This window comes from Lissotriton helveticus, chromosome 1_1, assembly GCF_964261635.1.
Source record: "Lissotriton helveticus chromosome 1_1, aLisHel1.1, whole genome shotgun sequence".
Lineage (NCBI taxonomy): Eukaryota > Metazoa > Chordata > Amphibia > Caudata > Salamandridae > Lissotriton > Lissotriton helveticus.
In genome coordinates, this window is record NC_136057.1 from 1,499,289,855 (window position 1) to 1,499,310,685 (window position 20,831).

Below are 20,831 nucleotides of genomic sequence, written 5' to 3' on the forward strand. Positions count from 1 at the left end.
TACATCACCAATTGGGATTTGGGTCACTCTTGTGAGTCCCTGTACAGTGTACTATAGGTACCCAGGGCATAGGTGCGCCCTAGGCCTACCAGGGGCTGCAGCATATCTTTTGCCACCCCTGGCTGGCCATCCAAACTGACACAACTGGCTGATCACTCAGCTGGGGCAAGGTCGTGTAATCACCGCTTGCTTAGGTGTAGTATTCCTATACCTACCATTATATATAGACACATATGCACCTATAAGTCACTCCTATGGCAGGCCTTAACAATCCTGAGGGCAGAGTGCTTGGTTTTATGTGAGATGGTGCTCTAGCATGAGCTGAGGCTGTCTGCAGCTTTCGGAACTATGTCCTTATAGCTGTTCTATGATATAGCCATACCATATACTGTTAAGTGCATTATAATCCTCGCGGTTATTGCTAACTTTGGTTTGGCTTTATCAAAACATGTCGTGTAAGGTGTCATATGCTTTGGAATACTACCCCATCGCCAGTTCTGGCGAGGGGGGTAGCATTCCACCCTTCTAGAGGGAGAAGACATGTTGTTCCTACTAATCCCGGTTAACGTTAACCAGAGCCTCGGCATCACAAAATGGATGCTGCTGCCACAGACACAAGTCTGACATCCTGCTACTGGGAGTCCTTCCAGCGAGGGAGGCTTGGACAATAGGTTTCCTGTCTTGGGAGGTCCTAGCACCACCCCAGACAGGTTATAGTGTATTGGGGCAGGGAGGGCTGAATGAAATGAGACACTGCCTGGGGCACACAAGGTGTCCCATGTATAGTCTAGTTCAAACCGGTGCTGGGGCACTCAAGCCCCAGCTCTGGAGCGAAACTGGACAAAGGGAAAGTGGTGTAACCACCTCCTTCCTGGGTCCCACCCATAGGAGGGTCCTAGCAGGTAATCCAGCCCCTAAATCTGGTATATAGGTAGGAGCTGATTCCCAAGACTTTAGATTTTATCCTTACTGAAACTTGAAACAAAACTCTGGACCTTTGACATTCTACTCGACATAGAAGACTGAAGAATCTCCCTTGTGGTCAAGGAGTGACCACCTGTGCAAGCAGGCACCATCAAGCGATCAACGGTTTGCTTTGTCGACGCTCCCGCCCGAGCACAGAGCCTGACAAGACCCGGACTTCCAGACTTCCAACAGCCCGATCCACAGTCACAGCAGAGCTAAGACCCGTGGAGGCTACGAAAGACATGGGGCCGGCCATCTTGGAAAGCCAGCGAATTGCTTTCCGTGCAACTTCTGAGGCACCCTCGAAGTTGTGCATTGGGTATTGAGAAGCCCCAGCCCCGACCACCAACTGCACCGAAGATCAGCCCTCCACACTCCACGAGTTCTGCGTGGGGCCCATCTGCATTTTTCTGCTCGATGCGTCTGTCCGGTCACTTGCCCGTTGGCTAGTGGCCTCTGTGACGACAAACCCTTTGATTTACACCGCTGGTCTGGTTGCTCCAAACTGGCCCCTGCTTCCCTGAAAAGGAGAAGCCCATCAGAAGCCACCTTCGATTCCTGCGTGGGTTGCCTTTGCCAAGGCTTGTTGACTCCAATCCGGAAGCCGACACCGCCAACAGCGAGAGCCTTTGTGGGACAGTCCGTATCCAGCTCCTGGTCATCGTCGACACCTCTGGTCCACGTGGCTGTAGAGACAAGCTTCACGACATCACCTGATGGCTTCGCGACATCGCCTGGTTCCTTCCTGGTCACTGGCTAGTGACCCAGACTCTGTCCCCTCTGCTTTCAGGTACTCTTCATCCTCGATCTGCCCTTGGATCCTCCCGGACACTTCTCTCCTGGTCGCCTGCAGCATCTTTCTCCAAGGCTCCATAGGAATCAGCGATGAAACCCGACACACTTTGACACCTATGCACCCGCTTCCTGTGGGTGAGGTAACACGAGTATTTTGGTACTCCTGTGGGTATTGACTATCCTAGTGTCCTAGTTTCAAATAGCTTTTCCCTAGTCCATCCGGAAGTGTCCTAAAAGAATTAGTTTCCAATTCTTTCGTTCCCATTCTAACTCTATGGTAACTTGCGTGCGTGTAACGGCACTGCACGCGCCTCCCGTGGGCCTCCTGCTCACTATTCTTTGGTAGTACAGCGTAGCCCCAGTGATTCTCCAGGTCCTAGGTCTATCCTTTGTTCATGACATGGTTCTTATACCACTATTTTAGTATATGGTTCGAAGTGCCCCTAGGGCATTACTGTATTTTGTGCAACTTATTGTATTATAATTGAGTACCTTGTTATGTGCTTGTGCCTCTGACCTCATAAAGAGTTCAGAGGATTGTGTTAGAAATAAATACATATATACTTTGATATACAACCTGTGTGGTGTCCTTTCACTTGGTATTAAAAGGGTTACATATGGTAAAACAGCTGGCTTCACATGCCCTCTTGAGTTTAGCCTAAGACTGCTTTGTCCATGCTACCACTAGGATAGCTGGTCTATAAGGTTGACTTTACAACCATCACCATAAGGGTTGTTTGGACTGGTGCAAGGTGCTCACTAGAATAGTGAACATCATATACCAGGCCAACCTCTCACAGACAGCACATCACCTTCAAGTCAGTTTTCCAGGAAAGGATTTACAATTGCTGCTCTTAATAATTTTGATTTTGAAGGTAGCTCTTCTTTGTCTTGAACATCCAGCACAAAATACTGCCATGGTGCTTTTTCAAGATTGTACCAATGAAGTTGCTGCTGAAAAACAAGCTGTGTCAGCTGTAGGCCTAAAGAATCGTAGCAGCAAACGTATAACTCAACTGCCTTGCCCACGTTTGCAAAATAACTACAAGCCATCAACACATCCCAGTCTACCAGAAAGTTTCACTGTGGATGAGGACATCACTCTTCTACCTGATGCTGCGGTCCACAAAGCTGATTTAACAGAATTTATCATATCACGTATTTGGTGTAGGCTGAAGGATGAAGAAAAGCCCGTTCCTCCACGGCCTCAAATTCATGCTCTAATCTCCAGTATACCATCCCACTGAAGAAGGTTGGGTTTTTACCAGTAAAACCATCTCCAGTCACAAACTACGCAACAGTACACAGCTCAAAGAAATTCCAAAAATGTAGGTGCTCAGCATGAAGACCAGGCTATCCTGCCAATTTTCTGCGATGAAGGTGTTTTCTGTATTGTAGTGGACAATTTTATGAGTGTCTAGTAGAATTTTATGATCTTAATTCAATAATGGGCATTTTCCACATGACAAATTTTGCTTTGCGGTGTGCTGCAAATATCTCAGTGGATGTGATATGAACAGTGCACTTATTGAGGCTTAAATCTTTGGAAGAAAAACTGTCCAGTCAGCATTGAGTAGAACTCCGTATATTTGTTCGTTATAAGGAATGCTCATCATATCTGAGGCTATAGAAACATTGCTTCGGAATGCTTTCTGGAACAAGAATGACAAATTTGGTTTTGCATATCATATCTCAGGAGTGAACAAGGCACAGGGAGCAATTCATTCAAAAACAATGCAAAGCCAGACAACATTCAACACACTCAGTTCAAAATCAGAAAACCAAGTTCATAGAGTTTGTCAAAGAATGTGAAGGAAAATCAGAACTTTGCAAGTACTGGGGAAATGTTTTACATCTGATAGCTCTAGTGAAAAACTTGGTACATGCTGGTCGGGAAGATGATTGGGAGTTGCACGTGAAGACCATGGAGTCACTGATTACTGTGTTTTGTGAAAGTGATTGCATAAACTACCTGAGATATGGGTTCTAGTATTTGGAAAGAGTGAAGACGTTAGAGGTAGAAAAACCATACCTCTACAGAAAATTCATCCAAATACATTTTCTGGTGAAAGACAGAAAGGGAAGGTTCAATGCTATGGCTCCAGATATGAAACTGGAACAGACAATCCAGAGAACACAGAAAATCTCAGAGGGAATTGTTGGTAAGACATGTAAAAGCAAATATGTTGCTCAATGGCAGCTAGTTTACCATTAGGTCCTTTGTATTTGCAGTGTTTTCAGAGAGATGACAAATTCAAAATTAATATACCATTGTGAAACTGTTCTTCAGCATGAACTTGTGGGAAAGGGTGGGGAACATTTTAATAAACATGTTGACAGACGTCTTCATTTCAGGCAGCAGCAAGAAAACGCCTTTGAAATGACTGAGCCTGTGCGACTCCACAACTTCATGACCTAAGAATATATGGATAACGATATAAAGACAAGTCTACTAGATGTTCTGGAACATGAATCAAAACTATATGCAGAACTGAAACAGGAGAGATTTGTATAGCAAGAGAACAAGCTGTTTAACATAATCACTAAAGCTAGAGAAAAAGCTGCTTGACATAGTCACTAAAGCTAAATTACCACGCTTTAATTGTCATATTAAGAGTTTCGTCCAACAAGTCAGGTCAAAACAGGTTACAAAAAAACAACTTTTGTAAGCACTTAGAGAGATGGATGTAGCAAAAGAAAGGGGAGAATTTATCAAGGACATTCTTTCGCATGATCTTCCAACAAACACATTATTTGATGGAGATGCTGCAATTAACAGTAAAGCATAAACTTGTACAAGAGCTCGAAAAAAACTTTCACCTGTAGAATTTCAATTGGAAAAAGGTGTCCACATTGCAAACTGTTGTTATAGACTATATGTCACAATTGCGAATGGTCAAGATTTCATCCATGCAAAACTTCAGAGAGGTCGGTCAGACTGTTCTACAGATATCAAATTCAGTGTGCACCTTGCAGGAACTGCACACTGCCTTTGATAGTTATCTTGAACTATCTGTCAAAGAATGTGAGAGAATCAGACGAAAGTCTATAAATTCAACACCTATACCTGTGCAACTTGATAAATTCTGGTCATCAACATCGAACAAGATGAACTTGGAAATGCTACCTCGCCAATACATTGCTGATGCTTCAATGAACACTGAATTTCCAATTATTGTAATGGGAATGATTGCCAATGAGGAGTTGGTGCCTGCAGAGAGATATTCAAAAGTTATGGGCCATATTGTTCAAGAACTTAACATCAAATTGGTGGAAGCTGACTTTCGTGTTGCGCCACATGTTGAGTGGGCTGTTAGAAATGGTTCCAATCGAGTCATTGTACTGTCAAATTACACATGTTATTATTGTACTTTTTAGATTTGTTGCTCTGTTCATAAGTAAAGGATTGCCATAGTTATGGTACGTTATCGAGCAGGCGAGAAAAAAACTCTTAAAGCCTTCTTAATATTCTGTGCAAGAAACTTAACCCAGAGATGTCCAGTGTTCTCATCAAGGCACATATTCTTATGGGTGATGACACTATGAGAAGAATTGGTACAATGCTTTGAGCTTTAACTGATGAACCTGTGAAGTTTCTAAATGGAGTTGCTGAGGCAGAAGAAGAATGTGGCTTTTAAGATGTAGAAAAATTACTTGTGCGTTTGTGGAAAACAAGTTCTGACTGCCACATATTTGACGATCTTTGATACAGTGAGTGCAAAAGATCAGTCCCGCTAAGTGATCTTTCACCAACGTCATATTCTGTGCGTGGACACATTAAAAGAGCATTCTACTTGATCAGAAAATTTGTAAATGTTTTGTATCATGCATATCTAGCGAAAGACCAGTGTGAATTTGGTTGGGAAGATATTAATGGGGTGCTAAAACCTACAACATTTCTAGGTCCTCTACCCACAAAACTTACATGTACGTGCAAAACCTGTGCTTCAACAAGATGTCCCTGTCAATATCCTCTTCTCAAATGTTTGACATTATGCAAATGTACCACAAACAATTGGCGAAACAAATAAAGTGAACTATAAATATGTTTCTAAAAACTGGGGTGATTAATTTTTTTTCATAAGATCATAAACATTGTTTGGTGTATCAATAAAAGGATCACAAACTATTAATATTTGTTTCATTTCTATAGCATGTCTGTTCTATTTTAGCCACTATTTTGGAAAATTTCACAAGGGTTGCTCCAAGTAGTTATTTTTTGTCTCTATAAGACTACTTGATCCCCAAAACCCATGATTGGACGTCAAAGTGAAGTATATAGATTTCTTGGTTCCTGAAATATTATGTCATCACTGCAACACATCTGCCATTTTTAAAAATGTCATCCAGAAAAATGTGTCTCGGATCAACAAGGTCTACCCAAGTTAAATTACTTCTGTAATAATCCAAAAACACAAATCAAAAATGAAAATCTCTGAATAACAATTTTTTATGGAGGTATATCAAGGGGCCGGGATTAATAGCATAGCATTCTAAACACAGCTCAGGGTATTTATATGTATGATTTTTTATATATATATATATATAAATATATATAAATTAAAATGTTTAGAAATCTTACAATAGGTCTAATTTGTTCAACAGGTGACAGAGCCAGAATCAGAAAAAGTGAAGATGGAATATCTTTGAAGTGTGCTGAAATTACAACTTGTAAAGCTTCACTGGAGACCAGAAAAGTGAAGGAAAAAAGGAGCTCTGAAAATGGAGTGAACTCTCGATACCAGCAGATGCACGAAAGTACCTCAGAGCCTTGGGAAGAAGATTTTTCTCTCAGTAAGAATGATATCGGTGATACAACACAGTCTGACCTATTCTTGAGAACTCAGCAAGATGACATCTCTTTTAAAAACAATGAATGCGAAAGTAATCTAGAGGTTGTTAAGCTTATAGTATGTGAGCAAATCGCACAACAAAAACTGTACGCATGTCCACAATGTAACAAAAACTTCAAACAGAAGAACAGCCTTATATGTCACTTTAGAACCCACACAGGAGAGAGGCCTTATCAGTGCCCTGAATGTCAAAAATGCTTTTCTGTTAAAGGACATCTTGTTTCTCACCAGAAAAGACATGCAGGAAAAGGACTTTACAAATGTACTGAATGTGAAAAAAGCTTTGTTGAGAAGCGGGCTCTCAAGATGCATATTCAAATACACGCAGGAAAGACAATTTATAAATGTGCAGAATGTGACAATCACTTTACTGAAAAGAAATGTCTTATTATTCATAAGAGGATGCATACTGGGGGGAAAGCCTTTCAGTGTACTCAGTGTGACAAAAGCTTCAGACAAAAGACTGCCCTTATTTGTCACCAAAGAACACATACTGGTGACAGGCCCTATCAATGTACAGAATGCAAGAAATCCTTTGCTAAGAAGGGAATTCTGACTTCCCATCAGAAGACTCATACAAGAGCGAGACCATACCAGTGTACGCATTGCGAAAAAAGCTTTAGCGAGGAAAAAACTCTTTTGAGGCATCATAGAGTACACATGGGGGAAAAGCCTTTTAAATGTACTGACTGCGAAAAAAGTTTCAGTCAGAAAAACAAGCTTATTTGTCATCAGAGAAACCACACTGGAGATAGGCCTTACCCATGTACAGAATGTGAGAAAAGTTTCACTACAAAATCGCTCCTTAATAGTCATCAGAAAACGCACAGAGGTGACAGACCATATCAATGTACCGAATGTTTAAAATGCTTTACTAGAAAGGGGCACCTTATCTGCCACAAGCGAGCCCATACAGGACTCCGGCCTTATCAATGTACGGAGTGTCATAAATGCTTCATTACCAATGGCCATCTTACTTGTCATATGAGAACACATACAGGAGAGAGACCTTACCAATGTGAGAAATGTGACAAATGCTTTAGTGACAAGCGAACACTTTTTAGACATGATAGAACACACACAGGAGAAAGACCGTATCATTGTGCTGAATGTGGCAAAAGCTTCAGCCAGAGTATTAATCTTGTATGTCACCAGAAAACACACACAGGAGAGAAGCCATACCAATGTACTGAATGTGACCAAAGTTTTGGATGGAAAACATCCCTCACTAGACACCAAAAGGCACACAGTGAGTTTCACAGACTAGATAAAGACCTTCTGTGAAGCACAACAAGTATGAAGAAATAAAAAGAGCAAATCATATTCCCAATAGGTAAGCTCCCATATTCAGATAATATTCAAAAGAATATGGTAAGAATTATAGTCCTAATTATCAATACTGTAGTACACAATTTATAATAAATTATCTATAGCGACATAATGACTTCCAACAACACCAAAAAAAGCCATTTAAAAAAATCAAAATAACACTAAAAAAGGAACACTTAGAAATTATTTTGCTGAGAATCCAGGAAGATCTACAAAATATTCTATAAATCAATAATAATTTAGAGACCAAATACAGATGGGTAATATCAAGAGACATCTAAATACAAGTAAAATGGTTCATAGCTATATTGGCAAATTTGAAATTTCGGGGCATTTATTATAGCTAAAAAGCCAACATCTTCATGCAGAGTTGGCAAAGTATAATTTACCCTTTAATGAACATATTTCATGAATAATATCCAGGTTAATTTTTGAACAAATGCACTGTAAATCCCAATTGAATGCACACTTGAAAAATCTAATTAATTAAATTATTGGGAATAGATGTCATTTGGTTTCATGCACTCAAAGTGGTTTATTTGCCAAGCATTTGTATGTAGTCAAATGGTTAATGCTTCTTGTGCAAGGATTTACAGATGTAGGAAGGGTGTACGCAACAGGGGCGATATTTATTAATTTCTTTGTTTATTATTATGAAGTCAGATTGCTCACTGGCCAATGTGCACCCGAAAATCGCCTACAGCCATATGGGTATGTGAGTAACTGTGCAATTGGCTCTAGAGATACAAGTGCCTCCAATACTCATTTTAGGTCTGCCCTGACAGTGCAGCTGTTGCCAGGTTGTATGTACTCAATGTAAAAAAGATCTTTAAGAAGCACTACATTGGCTCTACCCACAGGTTGATCATCAATGACTCCTTATTCCAGCTGGAAACAAGCCCTGCTACTCCCCCCACTTAAGAAGCCATCTGATGATCTTACAGTTCTCTGCAGTTTTAGACCCATTTCACTTCTACCTATGGTAGCTAAAATATTTGAGAAAAGAACAAACAGATATCAGTTTCTTGAGTCTAATCATCTGCTGGATGAATCCCAATCAGGTTTCCGTGCAGGATATAGCACGAAGTCTGCCCTGCCTGAAGTCTCAGAATACATCAAAGAAAATGTGGATTAAGTACTCCTGTTAGGGTAATGCTACTTGACCAAGCCCTGTAATGGCTGACATCCTTAATTACTGACTGCTCCCCTTTCCCCAACTTTTACCTCTACTTTAACACCTTTAGAGCAACGTGTGCCTCAGGGTTCGTCCCTGAGCCTCACCCTCTTCAATATATCTCTGGAGCGACTGGCAAAACTGGTTGAATCTTGGAGAGTTAGAGTCGTGTCATACGCAAATGACACCCAACTCCTCCTGACTTTTCATGAAAACTTGCCTCCTAGCCAGATAGGCCGGGTGGTGGGTATCTGTTTCAGCGTCCTAAAAAGTTTGCGGAAGGTCTTAGATCTACTCCCCATGTCTGCCCGCAGGACGCTGGTGCATGCCCTCGTCACATCGCGCCTGGATTACGGCAACCTACTGTACCTAGGAGCAACCAGTAAGGTATTAAATCGTCTCCAGGGGCTGCAGAATGCGGCAGCCCGCCACATTCTGAAGCTTCCTAAAAGATCGGCCTCCAAAGTAGCCCTTCAGACTCTTCACTGGCTCCCAGTGAAGAGCAGGATCGAGTTTAAGGCCCTCTGCACCTGCCACCGTATCCTTAATGGGAGGGCACCAGCACCACTCCAGAGTCTGGTTTCCAGATATGAACCTATGCGAGCGCTGCGTTCCTCCCATGGTGGCCTGTTAAAGATCCCGAGGACAAGAAAGGCTCGCATGGGAGGTAGATCATTTCGCTACTTGGTGGCGAAGGGCTGGAACGCTTTACCCTTGGATCTTCGCCTAGAATTGTCTGAAGCCGACTTCAGGAAGAAGCTAAAAACACATCTCTACACACGATAACTATAGCTGACTCTGCGGCCTGCCTGCATTAGTTTTTTCTGTCCTAGCGCAGGGACACACTAGTTGAGAGTAACCTCGCGCTTTATAAAACTCCCTTATTATTATTAGCCTGTGTTCCTTTAATGTCTGTCTCAAAGCAATTTTAGACTGGATGAACGCAAACTGTTTAAAAATTAACTCAGATAAAACTGAGATTATTTTCTTTGGTACCAAAACCTCTTGCGAACCCGATGTCTGTGGCCATCTGAAAGGCCCCCCCAATCCGGCTCCAGTAGTGAGAAATCTGAGGGTAAAATTTGATTATAACCTTGAACTTTGGGCCACAAATCTAGGCATTATCTCACATGTTGATCATCAATGACTCCTTAGTAAAGCTGGAAACAAGCCCTGCTGCTCCCCCGCTTAAGAAGCCATCTGATGACCTTAAATTTCTCAGCAGGTTTAGACCCATTTCACGGAGGAAATCAGCAGGATGCAAAAGAGCATACTCTGGGATAGAGCCAGGTTTTTACCTATTTTCTGAACTGCAGATTATTATCTATTTGTCTAATATCAGATGGAAGTTTATTCCAGAGACGGGAAGCTGCCATGCAGAAGGCCCTGCCTCCTGATTTAACTTTCTTGACTCTGTGCACGCTAACCAGATTAGCCAATGAGGAGCGTAGCGTTCGGCGGGGGTATACCATGTAAGTTTCTCCTGCAAGGATTTGGGCCCATGTCCATGCAGGGCCTTAAACATTATGGACAGTGCCTTAAATTGGATCCTCTGCGAGACTGGCAGCCAGTGCAAATCTGAGAGTGCCTGGGAGGCAGAGGAACTGCGTGATCGCCGTAGTGTTATTTTGGCCGCCATGGTCTGTATTCTCTGCAGTCTCTCAATCAGATATTGTGGAGAGTCTAATTACAGAGCATTACAGTAGTCCAGTCTGCTGAGAATAGTGCTCCGAACTATCAGCTTTCTGGCCTCTATAGAGAACATCGGAAACATTTTCCGAAATGCTCTAATCAAAGTAAAACAGCTTCCAACTGTTTTGTTGACATGTTTTTCTAATGTCAATTTGTTGTCGAACATGACTCCCAGATTGCGTATAGCATTACTGGGAGCCAGTGAAGTAGTAGAGGATATTGGCCAAAAGTCAGATGGAAGTGTAGGGGGAATTCTACCTACCACACAATGTAGAATCTCTGTCTTCTCAGAGTTAAATTGAAGAGAGTTCTCCCTGAGCCAGGTTGCTATGTCCTGCAGACATGCTTGAAAATCTGTTAAGGACACAGATTGCTCACCCTCTAAAGACAGGATGAGCTGGGTGTTGTCTGCATAATTCGCTAAATTAACATTATGAGATCTAATGATGGCGGTTGAGAGGGCTCATATAAATGTTAAATAGGATGGGGTTAATTGCCGATCCTTGCGGGACACCATGCATTATGTTAGAGTACTTAGACCGAAAAAGGGGGAGGGCTACTGCTTGTTGTCTATTGGTTAAGTATGAACAGAACCACTTGAAGGCAGTGCCCACCACTTTCCCCTCTTCAAGCCTAGACAGGAGAATCCCATGGTTTGCCTAGTCTAATGCGGCAGACAGGTCAAGAAGAACCAATATGGCGGACTGTCCCCTGTCTGCATGCATCCGTAGGTCATCCATAACGGTCACCAGGGCAGTTGACGTCCCATGGCCTGGGCGAAATCCAAATTGGACCTTGTCCAGAATATTATTTGTTTCTAAGAACTGGGAGAGTGCTTTGCTAACCACTCGTTCCAAAATTTTAACCGGATACGGTAGAAGAGAGATAGGTCTATAATGCTTTAAACAGGCTGGGTCAAGTGACGCTCTTTTCAAAAGGGGCGTCACCGAAACCTGTTTCCAGCAGGCCCGTACAGAGCCATTCTTCAAAGATTGGTTACAGATTTGCCGTAATGCCAGGAACAGCTCAGGGGCCAGTTCTTTCCAGATTTTATGTGGCAATGGGTACAAAGGAGACCCTGAGGATATTCCCAGGGCCATTATTTTGAACTCCTCTGCAGAAAGCATGTTAAAATGGTCTAGGAAGTAAGATTTCTCCCCCCAGCTCGTCTGGCAGAAGGTAATTCCTTGGGCATACTGCACAAATTTAGACCATCGATAATGTTGCTGATCTTATCCTCAAAGAAGATTGCCAATCTGTCACATAATTCCTGACTGGGCACTATCTCATTCGTTGAGCATTCTGGATTGATCAGAGTATCTACTATCCTGAAGACATTCCTAGTGCTGTTTTGTGCCTTCAGGATAGAATTTCCAAAGTACTCTGTCTTGACTACCAGCATTTCTTTTTTATATTCTGCTATAGCTATCCTCCAGGAGATTTTTTCCCCCTCTGTATAGGCCCTGCGCCATTTCCTTTCCGCTTGCTTGCAACCAAGGTTCAAAGTTCTACGTTTTTCATTGAACCACGGGGCTGACGGTTTGCCAAGTTTTTTGTGGTTTTTAACCAGGGTGATTTGATCCAGCCTGGTGGTTATTTTATCACAGTATATTGCATAATTCTCTTCCACCGTCTTATTTGTATCACAGCTCTCAGTGGGTGCAAATACTGGGGAAGCCGTTGCCTTTTTCAAAAGGCCCTTCCAATCCTGCTTTGGAAATTTTGGTCATTCTTGGATGTTGAGTTATTCAGTCTAAGATTGAATAGTTGAAAAATAATCAAGTGGTGGTCCCCCCAACACACCGGTCGAGCCTCAACTGGTCCCATTATGTGTTCATTAGAGAACACTAGGTCCAGTATGTGTCCCCCTCCCCCCTGTGTGTGGACTCCATAACCCAGTGTTGTAAGTTTAGGGTTTCACAGGATTGAATGATATTATGATATCCTGAATCCAGTGTCCCATTGGTCCATAAATTAAAATCCCCTACAACAATTAGTCTGGAGTGAGTCAATGCCAGATTGCTCAGATCTTCAATAAACCCTTGTTGAATGGAAGGACTAGCTGTTCCAGGGGGCCTGTAGCTGACTAAACTAGTTAGTAGTTGTCCCTTGGGATCTTTTAATAAGAAGCCCAAAAGTTCGATGCCCTCCGGATCATCAATATTAAAAGGGCCAAAATCCCAACTTCCTTTAAAAATAACCCCCACACCGCCTCCTCTGCCACTCAAACGAGGTTTATGGAAGGCTTTGTATCCAGATGGACAGGAGAGTCCCAGTTCCAAATCTGAACCAGGATGTGTCAATGTTTCAGTCATGAACAAAACATCTAATTCATGAATTTCTAGAAGTAATTGGGTCTCCAGATAGTGCTTTGGCAGGGACCTAACATTAAGCAGCCCACACCTCAGACTACCTCTTTTTATAATGATAATGATGGGCATCATCTGAATGGGTCGACCACTGGGAAAAGCACATCAATACATGCCTCTAATAATGTATGAGAAGTATTCTCTCATCTAAGATGGCTGCTGGGTCAACATGATGTAACACGGTCATCTTGGAGGACTGGATTTTCCTCACAATTTAATGCCGTTTGCCAGCAGCAAGTGTTTGTAACCAATCCTTGGGACGGGCCTAGTATTCACAGACTGTACACTTTGTCACTTGTAGTTTAATAATATCTAGTTTTACCCTCTTGTTTTTGATTCAATTGCCACAAAACAATAGTACTTGCAAATATATTAGTTTAAAATCAGCACCAGTGCCTTGAGACCCTCACTGTGAGTAGCGTGCTTACGATTCCCTGATTGATTGAATCCTTAAGTCTAACTGCAAATAATGGCACTAGTATTTGTAAATAATGCAAAGATCAACTTTAAATTCCATTCCAAAAAGGCAATAACAGTTAGGCAAGGCTGATGGGGGGCCATAGGAAGCACGCCATGGTCACACTTCCGTGTAGAAGACAGTGATGAACTTGTGTTTACGCAGTAGGCATCCTGGTGCTTGTGAATTGAAAAGCCTGATGAAGCACCACCTGCTGCTACGATGAACGCATTGGAGAGATTGCTCTGAGAGCAGAGCCTGCAACTCTAACTATGCAGAAGGAAGGGGCGGGTTTCCTGTGATGTCATCAGTCCTCTAGCTGGTCTCCTTCATTTTTCTGAAAGCAAAGAAGCAGGCAGCTGCTCCAGCATGCACTGAGGTATCACCTAACGCAGACAAAGTCAGAAATGCTGTGTCTCTTTGTGAGGGGTGTCAGCATGCAGTGTGCCCCTTGGACACTGGGACTGAGGTAACCAAATCTTTACCTGCTCATTGAGCGATACCCTGCTCTATGGAATCGTGTTCTTTCTCCTTAGCAGAATGGAGCCTGCCGTTTTTGTCATTTACCTGCAGCACAGGCAAAGGACACTGGAGAGGATGGAGATGCATAGCTGACTGGCCTCTAGGACAATCAGGAAATGCACAAAGGTCTGGTTTGATAGGTCAGTGTTTCGGCCCGTTTTTTGGGCTGTTTTGGACCTTTTTTTTATCCTCTTTTTTGCCAGTTTTTACTGTTGAGTTCCTTGATATTGACTGCAGCAATTTCAAATCCATGCAGTCTTCCATGCTTTGCAAAACACTTATACAGCGTGTCTTAACAAGTTTGAAACGGTCCCAATGTGCAAACTTGGGCCACTTTTTTAGCTATCTAATTCATTAAGGAGGGCTATTTTTATTTTAGTGCCCAGGTCTACTTCTTGACCCAGTCCAATCCTATAAAGATGACATGCAGCCAAGCAGATGGTGGGAAGAGTTAAAAAAAAAATGGGGGAACGAGGTGATTGGCTCACTGTTAGCCACCTAACTTAGTTGCTTTGCTTCCCTTACCTCACTTAATCAAGAGCATTTCACATTTGCACCCAAAAATCCCCAGTCCCCCTGTCAGCTGTTCCCCCCGCCCGAAGACTGTAGCACGAAAGTAGAGAATTTGCAATCCACATCTGCACAGTTCCTATACAAACAATTGAACCCTTGACATATGGCACAATTGAATTCTTTCACACAAGATGCACATGGAAGCTGTACTGTAATGCTGGGCCTACAGCTACACTGAACACCAGATATACTACCTTAGGACACATATTATGTAAGCCTAAGGGCCCGTTTTCAGCACAGGAGATCCTAAAGAGCAGACTTTGCCACTATAGCAGTGTCCCACATGTTTTAGAACCACTACCCACATTTTCGAACGAAAAACTCTCATGACCCAGCTAGCTTTAATGGCAATCGCAGGGCTATGTTATTATTTTTTTTTAATAATGTATCCAAAGCATTGTGTGGTTGCGCACTGTCATTTAAAGACAGCACATTTTCTATTGAAATGGCCGCTAGATTTGACAAGATATACAGTTTTACTGGTAAAACCATATTGCACACAAATGATGCTGTGCATAACCAAGTAAAAAGTCTTGATTTTTTTTAATCCCAATATAGTCCTGGTTTCCATCAGACTTCATAATTACAAAGAGAATATGCTTTATTTTTTGCTTTTCTAACTGCTGAATCATTTACAGGTATTTACTTTAGGTTGTGTGTTACAAAAAATCCATCCTGCTCCTATCCTTCACACGCCTTATACCCTGACAAGATTGTGTCACATAAATCACTTCACTTTTCTAACTCTAACTACAAAGTGGAGGGTTTGTAAACCCAAGCCCCATGCTAAAAAACATAAGAAGCAATTTGTCAGAAGACATAGCCTGACGTTTGATCTCCGTCTTTCAAATGTGACAAGGAAAATACAGAACGTACAGGCATCTTTATTTATTGAAGGGGCTTTCGCAAATCACCCATAATCAACTCGCGACCTGACCCACAGTTTGGGAAACACTGAGCTAGAGCATTATTGGGGAATTGGCACAGTCTATGAAGATTATGCAGCAGGGCAAAAGAGCTGTTTAGAGGGACCTGGCCAGCTGAATGTTCTGTGTAAAGGCTTTGTATGAAGCTCATGAGTGGCACAATAAAGCTCTGCTCATATCTGGCCTAACACTGTGCCTCTGGGATGACATTTTATGCTCCTTGACAGAGGTAGCCCACTTTGAGAAAGGTGTCAAAGAAAAGTAACAGATTTAGCGGATTCCATTTATGCACACTACTTGGAGGACTCAAATTTGTCTGCAACTAGTTTGTTTTGTACAATTAATATTCACTCTTGAACTATGCTCCATATGCCCATCAGTTTTAGGCACTGCTCCTTACCAGCTCTGTGGAAGCCTGCAGATTATCCGTAGAGATAGATTGTGTCACCAAGGGGTATATACCACGAGTTATGCTGCAACTTTGCTATACCTTGGCAGAAACAAGCATATGGATAACCAATAGGTCTGGCTTATAACTGAATATGCCTCTTAACCTCATCGAAGCGGTGCATTTTTCCGCTGTGTGCTGGAAAATTGAAAAACCCGCGGTTCATGACGAGCTGAGCTCGTCATCAGCATACGAGCGCCGTAGCTGATGACGAGCTGAGCTCGTCATCAGCATCGAAGGGGTTAATTTATTGTATTGCAACTATCATATACCGTTTACTACCCCTGTGTGGGACGCTGAAGCACTTGCCTACATGGGTAGTATGCTACAGTGGGTGTGTGGTTGAAAGAGAGTTATATTTGTCTCGACCCTATGTGGGAAGTGGTCCTTTTTGTAAATGTAAATTGATACTTGTTCAGCTCGTCATCAGCATCGAAGGGGTTAATTTATTGTATTGCAACTATCATATAGCGTTTACTACCCCTGTGTGGGACGCTGAAGCACTTGCCTACATGGGTAGTATGCTACAGTGGGTGTGTGGTTGAAAGAGAGTTATATTTGTCTCGACCCTATGTGGGAAGTGGTCCTTTTTGTAAATGTAAATTGATACTTGTATAATACACTACTCACCCGCAAGGGTCTCAAGGCGCTTGTACGAATACCGCTGTGGAACCAATCCTGGCTTTCCCTGTGTGGTGTCCACTCCTGGGCACCCCCACGGTGGAGGCCAGGCATCCTTAGCGTTGTGGGGGCCGTTGTGGAGATTAAGCAGGCTATTGCCCAGAGTTGCAGAGGGGGACTCCATGATTGGAATAGGCAACGAGGCGAGAATTATCAGGTCCGTGGAATTTTGAGCCCAAGACCCGCCGAGGCGGGGAATTGAACCCTGGTCCCGGGCTAGACCTCTGCATCAGGGTCTGCCGCTCTAACCATTGAGCCACACTTCTCCACTTTGTGCGTGATGACCCAGAAGGAACAGTCATGTAATGAGACTCCATGTTTAGCAGTGGGATGGATAAAGAAGTGTGAGGGTTAGATAGCCAGTTTATGTTTTTCAATAAACTGGCAACTTTGTGCAGCTTTGCAGGTCCCTTTTTGCCATTTCTTATTTTCATAGTCCACTTAGCTGGTACTGGGTTGTTTATTCGGAGATGACCTGTTTAAAATATGTGGTCCTGAGCAGGCATAGATAGAAGGCAGATCTGTTCAGTTATTCTGTGCTTGTTTAATTTGTGATGGGTGGTTTATTGCTGTGGACTGGTATAGTATTGGTTGATAGATGTGACCATTTGCAGTTTGTCTTATGTGAGCGTAGGAGTGTCAGACAGTAAAAGGGAATAATTAAGCAGCCTTTATTATTGAAGAGGTACTTTCAGCTATAAGCTAGACCTCTTGGCTTTGACAGTGCTGGTTGTTTTTTCCTTCTTATCCAAGCTTTCACATCTTATACTACCTCACAGTCACACAATATTAATATCTATTTAGATATTCATGCAACATATACCAGGCTACGCTAAGCACATTTCTTATTTCGTGAGTGTGCAGAGACTACACAGTAAAGTCCGCATCAACCCAAACTTTTGCCTCTGTTCTATGAACCGTAAGTGTTTATCTTTCCACCCTGATTATATGAACAGAAATGCATATGGCTGTTGAATGACTATGCCTCACAGTTACCAGTAAGAATATGGCAATCCAGCGCAACAACCTTACAAAAGAAAATCAAGAAACCGAAGGCAGCTGAGATCCCGTAAACAATCGCAACGGAAAGCATACATTTCAGAAAATGCTGCAAAGAGTCTAAAAATAAATCTGAAGGTATCATGGAGTCCTAGATGTAATACAGAAAAGTTTTCAAAATCATCTTGGCTAAAGGATGTTGAGTCCACGGTTAATCAGCTGAATACCACGTCGCTCAATTACAAGAATTGTTATATTGCCATCCTGTTCCTGCTTAAGAAGATATCATGAACAAATGGTATCTGGAGTGGAAAAAGTGCTATTTTGCTTATCGCTAAGTCAGCTCTACATTCCCACTGCCGAGGGTTTGGTTTTCGCTGTAAGAATGCAAGTGAAAAAGACAATGTCGAGTACTAAACGTGGAAGACCCAAATCCATGTTTTTAATGGACATAACAACCCATAGTTAGTCTTCAATAAGAACAGCACTGGTCGAACTAAACAAAATGAATGGAATTAAGAAGCAAGTAATATATTTCCACTCATGAGTGCCGGTAAAATTAAAAAAGGGCAAACCAAATGAGCCCGGCTTATTAGTTATGAACTCAGTGTTATAATATCTCTGTACTGAGAAGACTTTGGGACAGCAACGAAGTATTGAACATTGTTACATTTTGATCAGGTTGTTTGCAGCTGCTATTTTATCAGAAGGTTATTGCAGTGACAATTGACTTATAATGCGGAAAATGATCAAGTAATAGGTGATGCAATGCCACAGAAACAGTCTACACATGTTAATATTTCTGGTAAACCTAACAAAGTCGTTTTTCAAAGATGTGTGCTTTCATTTATGTGTACTGATGCAGTGATATTAAAACATGCATGAACTTTGAAATATGATAAATTCTTTTCATGCTCCTATCCAAGGACACATCTTTCATAGATTATATGTTTACTCTAGATTCTAGATTGAGTGATGGAAAATATCAATGCAGTGACCGCAAGGAAAAACTATTGTTTTAAAACCATTCTTAAGGTGAGGAAACAACATTAATACGCATTGTAACTTGATGAGTGGTAAAATAAAGAATAAAAGAAACTGATGAAATGGCAAACAGTAACAACTAATATTATTCTAGCATCTCAATTCGCAAGACACTGGTTAAATGTGGTTATCACTTATAAGCAAGAAAAGAATTCAGGTGTACATCTTTACCTAAAAACTATTCTTGGAGACATACAATGTACATTAAAAATTAACTGGAAATGGCAAGTGTTTCACTGAGAAGCAAATTCTTAACTACCACCAGGGAGTATTTGCAAGATAAATGTCTATTTTCTATTACCAATATGCATATGGTAATAAGGTCAATCTTAGCCAAATGAAATAAAAAGTGAAAATGCCGAAAACGGTATAGAAAAAACCAAAGGGGATGATGGACAGAGTGTTGAACATTGAAAGCACTCACCCCCAGTCAACTGATCTGGGTGTAATCCATCAGCATTCTTTAGCTCACTCCACCACTCCAGTTCAGACATGGCCATATGCAAATCAGTCTGACCCCGTGCCTCATAGGAACAGTCCAGCCCTAACGAGAAAACGGTATATGGACATTTCAAGTTTAAGTGCTGCATGTATTACATAAATTTCATCCCAACTTGCCTTCACTGGAGTGTGCACTAGGACTCAACTTGTCACTTAAAGGAGTTTTCCATTTAACTGCTCACCTAAGTGTCGCCTTGAAGTAAATTGAGGATTTATGTATAGTGTAATAACATTCATTTTAAAAGCATATCAATGCTTATATTTGTCTCAATAGTCCATGCAATTTTCCTGTGAATAAATCTGAGTTTGTCAGGCCACAACTGAATCATACTGCTCACAGGTCTTACTGCTAACATTCTTCTCGATTGGAGTCGCAAGAGCTGTGCTGGAACAGCAACAGCCACTCTTGTGCCACGAGCCTTCTCACCCACTTTCTATTATTCAACGGCTCTTTGCTCAATTGCATTGTATCTTGATTGTAAAAAAGACAGAAGGGGCGATGACCATGTTTATATCTTTGCATATGAGTCTGCATTTGAGTTATTGTGTATGTGTGGCTTGCCAGTGCACCTGAAGATGATTAAGGAGCGTGTTATGAATCTTCTGCCTGCTCCACTTTGAATGACTCCACAGCGCTCGAGGTCCCGCACCCATGTAATAGCCCCGGCCTGCCTTTGGATTCGCTCCCGCCAGTAATCGTTGAGGTCCCGGACCTTGTCCGATGAGGCTCACCAAAACATCCAAGAAGTCAAAGCGTTCTTCAACTTTGCAGCACTTGTCCAAATCACCAGAGGAGGCGTGGGAACGACGCCACAAGTCAGAACCCCGCTCCGTCATCTCCCTTGCTGATCCTGAGTCTGGGTCCCCTCCATGCCTCCCTGAGTTTCCTGAAGGGACCTCGCCCAACTAATAGAAATTTATCAGGCCAGACCCATTTGGAGTGCCTGCAGGCCCCACAAGTCTGGGAGATGTCCTGACTGGATTTCTGCTGGCTGGTTCGCCCTCAACACCTGTTGGGCCTCCAGATTCCTTTCCTGTGTCCAGACTGACCCCAATCATTTATTTATTTGAAAAGTTTTATATAGCGCTAGCTAGACCCAGAGGTATCAGAGCGCTTTACATGAGAATGAACAGTTTCAGAGCATAGTTAAAAGTTACATGAGTTACTGGAGCAAAGTTACGTACGTTAAAAGCATAGATGTATGGAAAAAAGCAGGCAATGGGAGAGAGATTCAGGGGAGAGAGGATAGGAGCAGGGGAGGTAGACCAAGAATGAGAGAGGGAAAGAGGTAGTGGAGGGTGAAGGAAAACAAAACCGGGAGACGAGGAGAAACCGTGTCCGACTTCCGGTGTGCTGTGATCCCAGTGGAAGAGGTATCATTCCCACACTTCCGCTGTGTGTGGTTCCCTTTGCGTTGTGGACTCTCTCAGAGGGGTCTCTGAAACTCCAAGGCATAAATACTGGATCCCTCCCCAACAAGGAGAGAAGGAGTACTTTGGCA

At 42.4% G+C, this 20,831-nt stretch overlaps 1 protein-coding gene across 3 annotated transcripts in view; it reads left to right on the forward strand.

Moving 5' to 3' along the window:
• The window catches only part of LOC144828472 (uncharacterized), a 766,726-nt gene extending 747,828 nt beyond the window's left edge, over positions 1-18,898 (forward strand). For all 3 annotated transcript variants that reach the window (XM_078686684.1, XM_078686675.1, XM_078686665.1), the window contains one exon: positions 6,367-18,898. In XM_078686684.1, coding sequence (XP_078542810.1) covers positions 6,367-7,898 — 1,532 coding nt within the window. In that variant the 3' untranslated portion in view covers positions 7,899-18,898. The remainder of the gene's footprint in view (positions 1-6,366) is intronic.
• Positions 18,899-20,831: the final 1,933 nt, after the last annotated feature.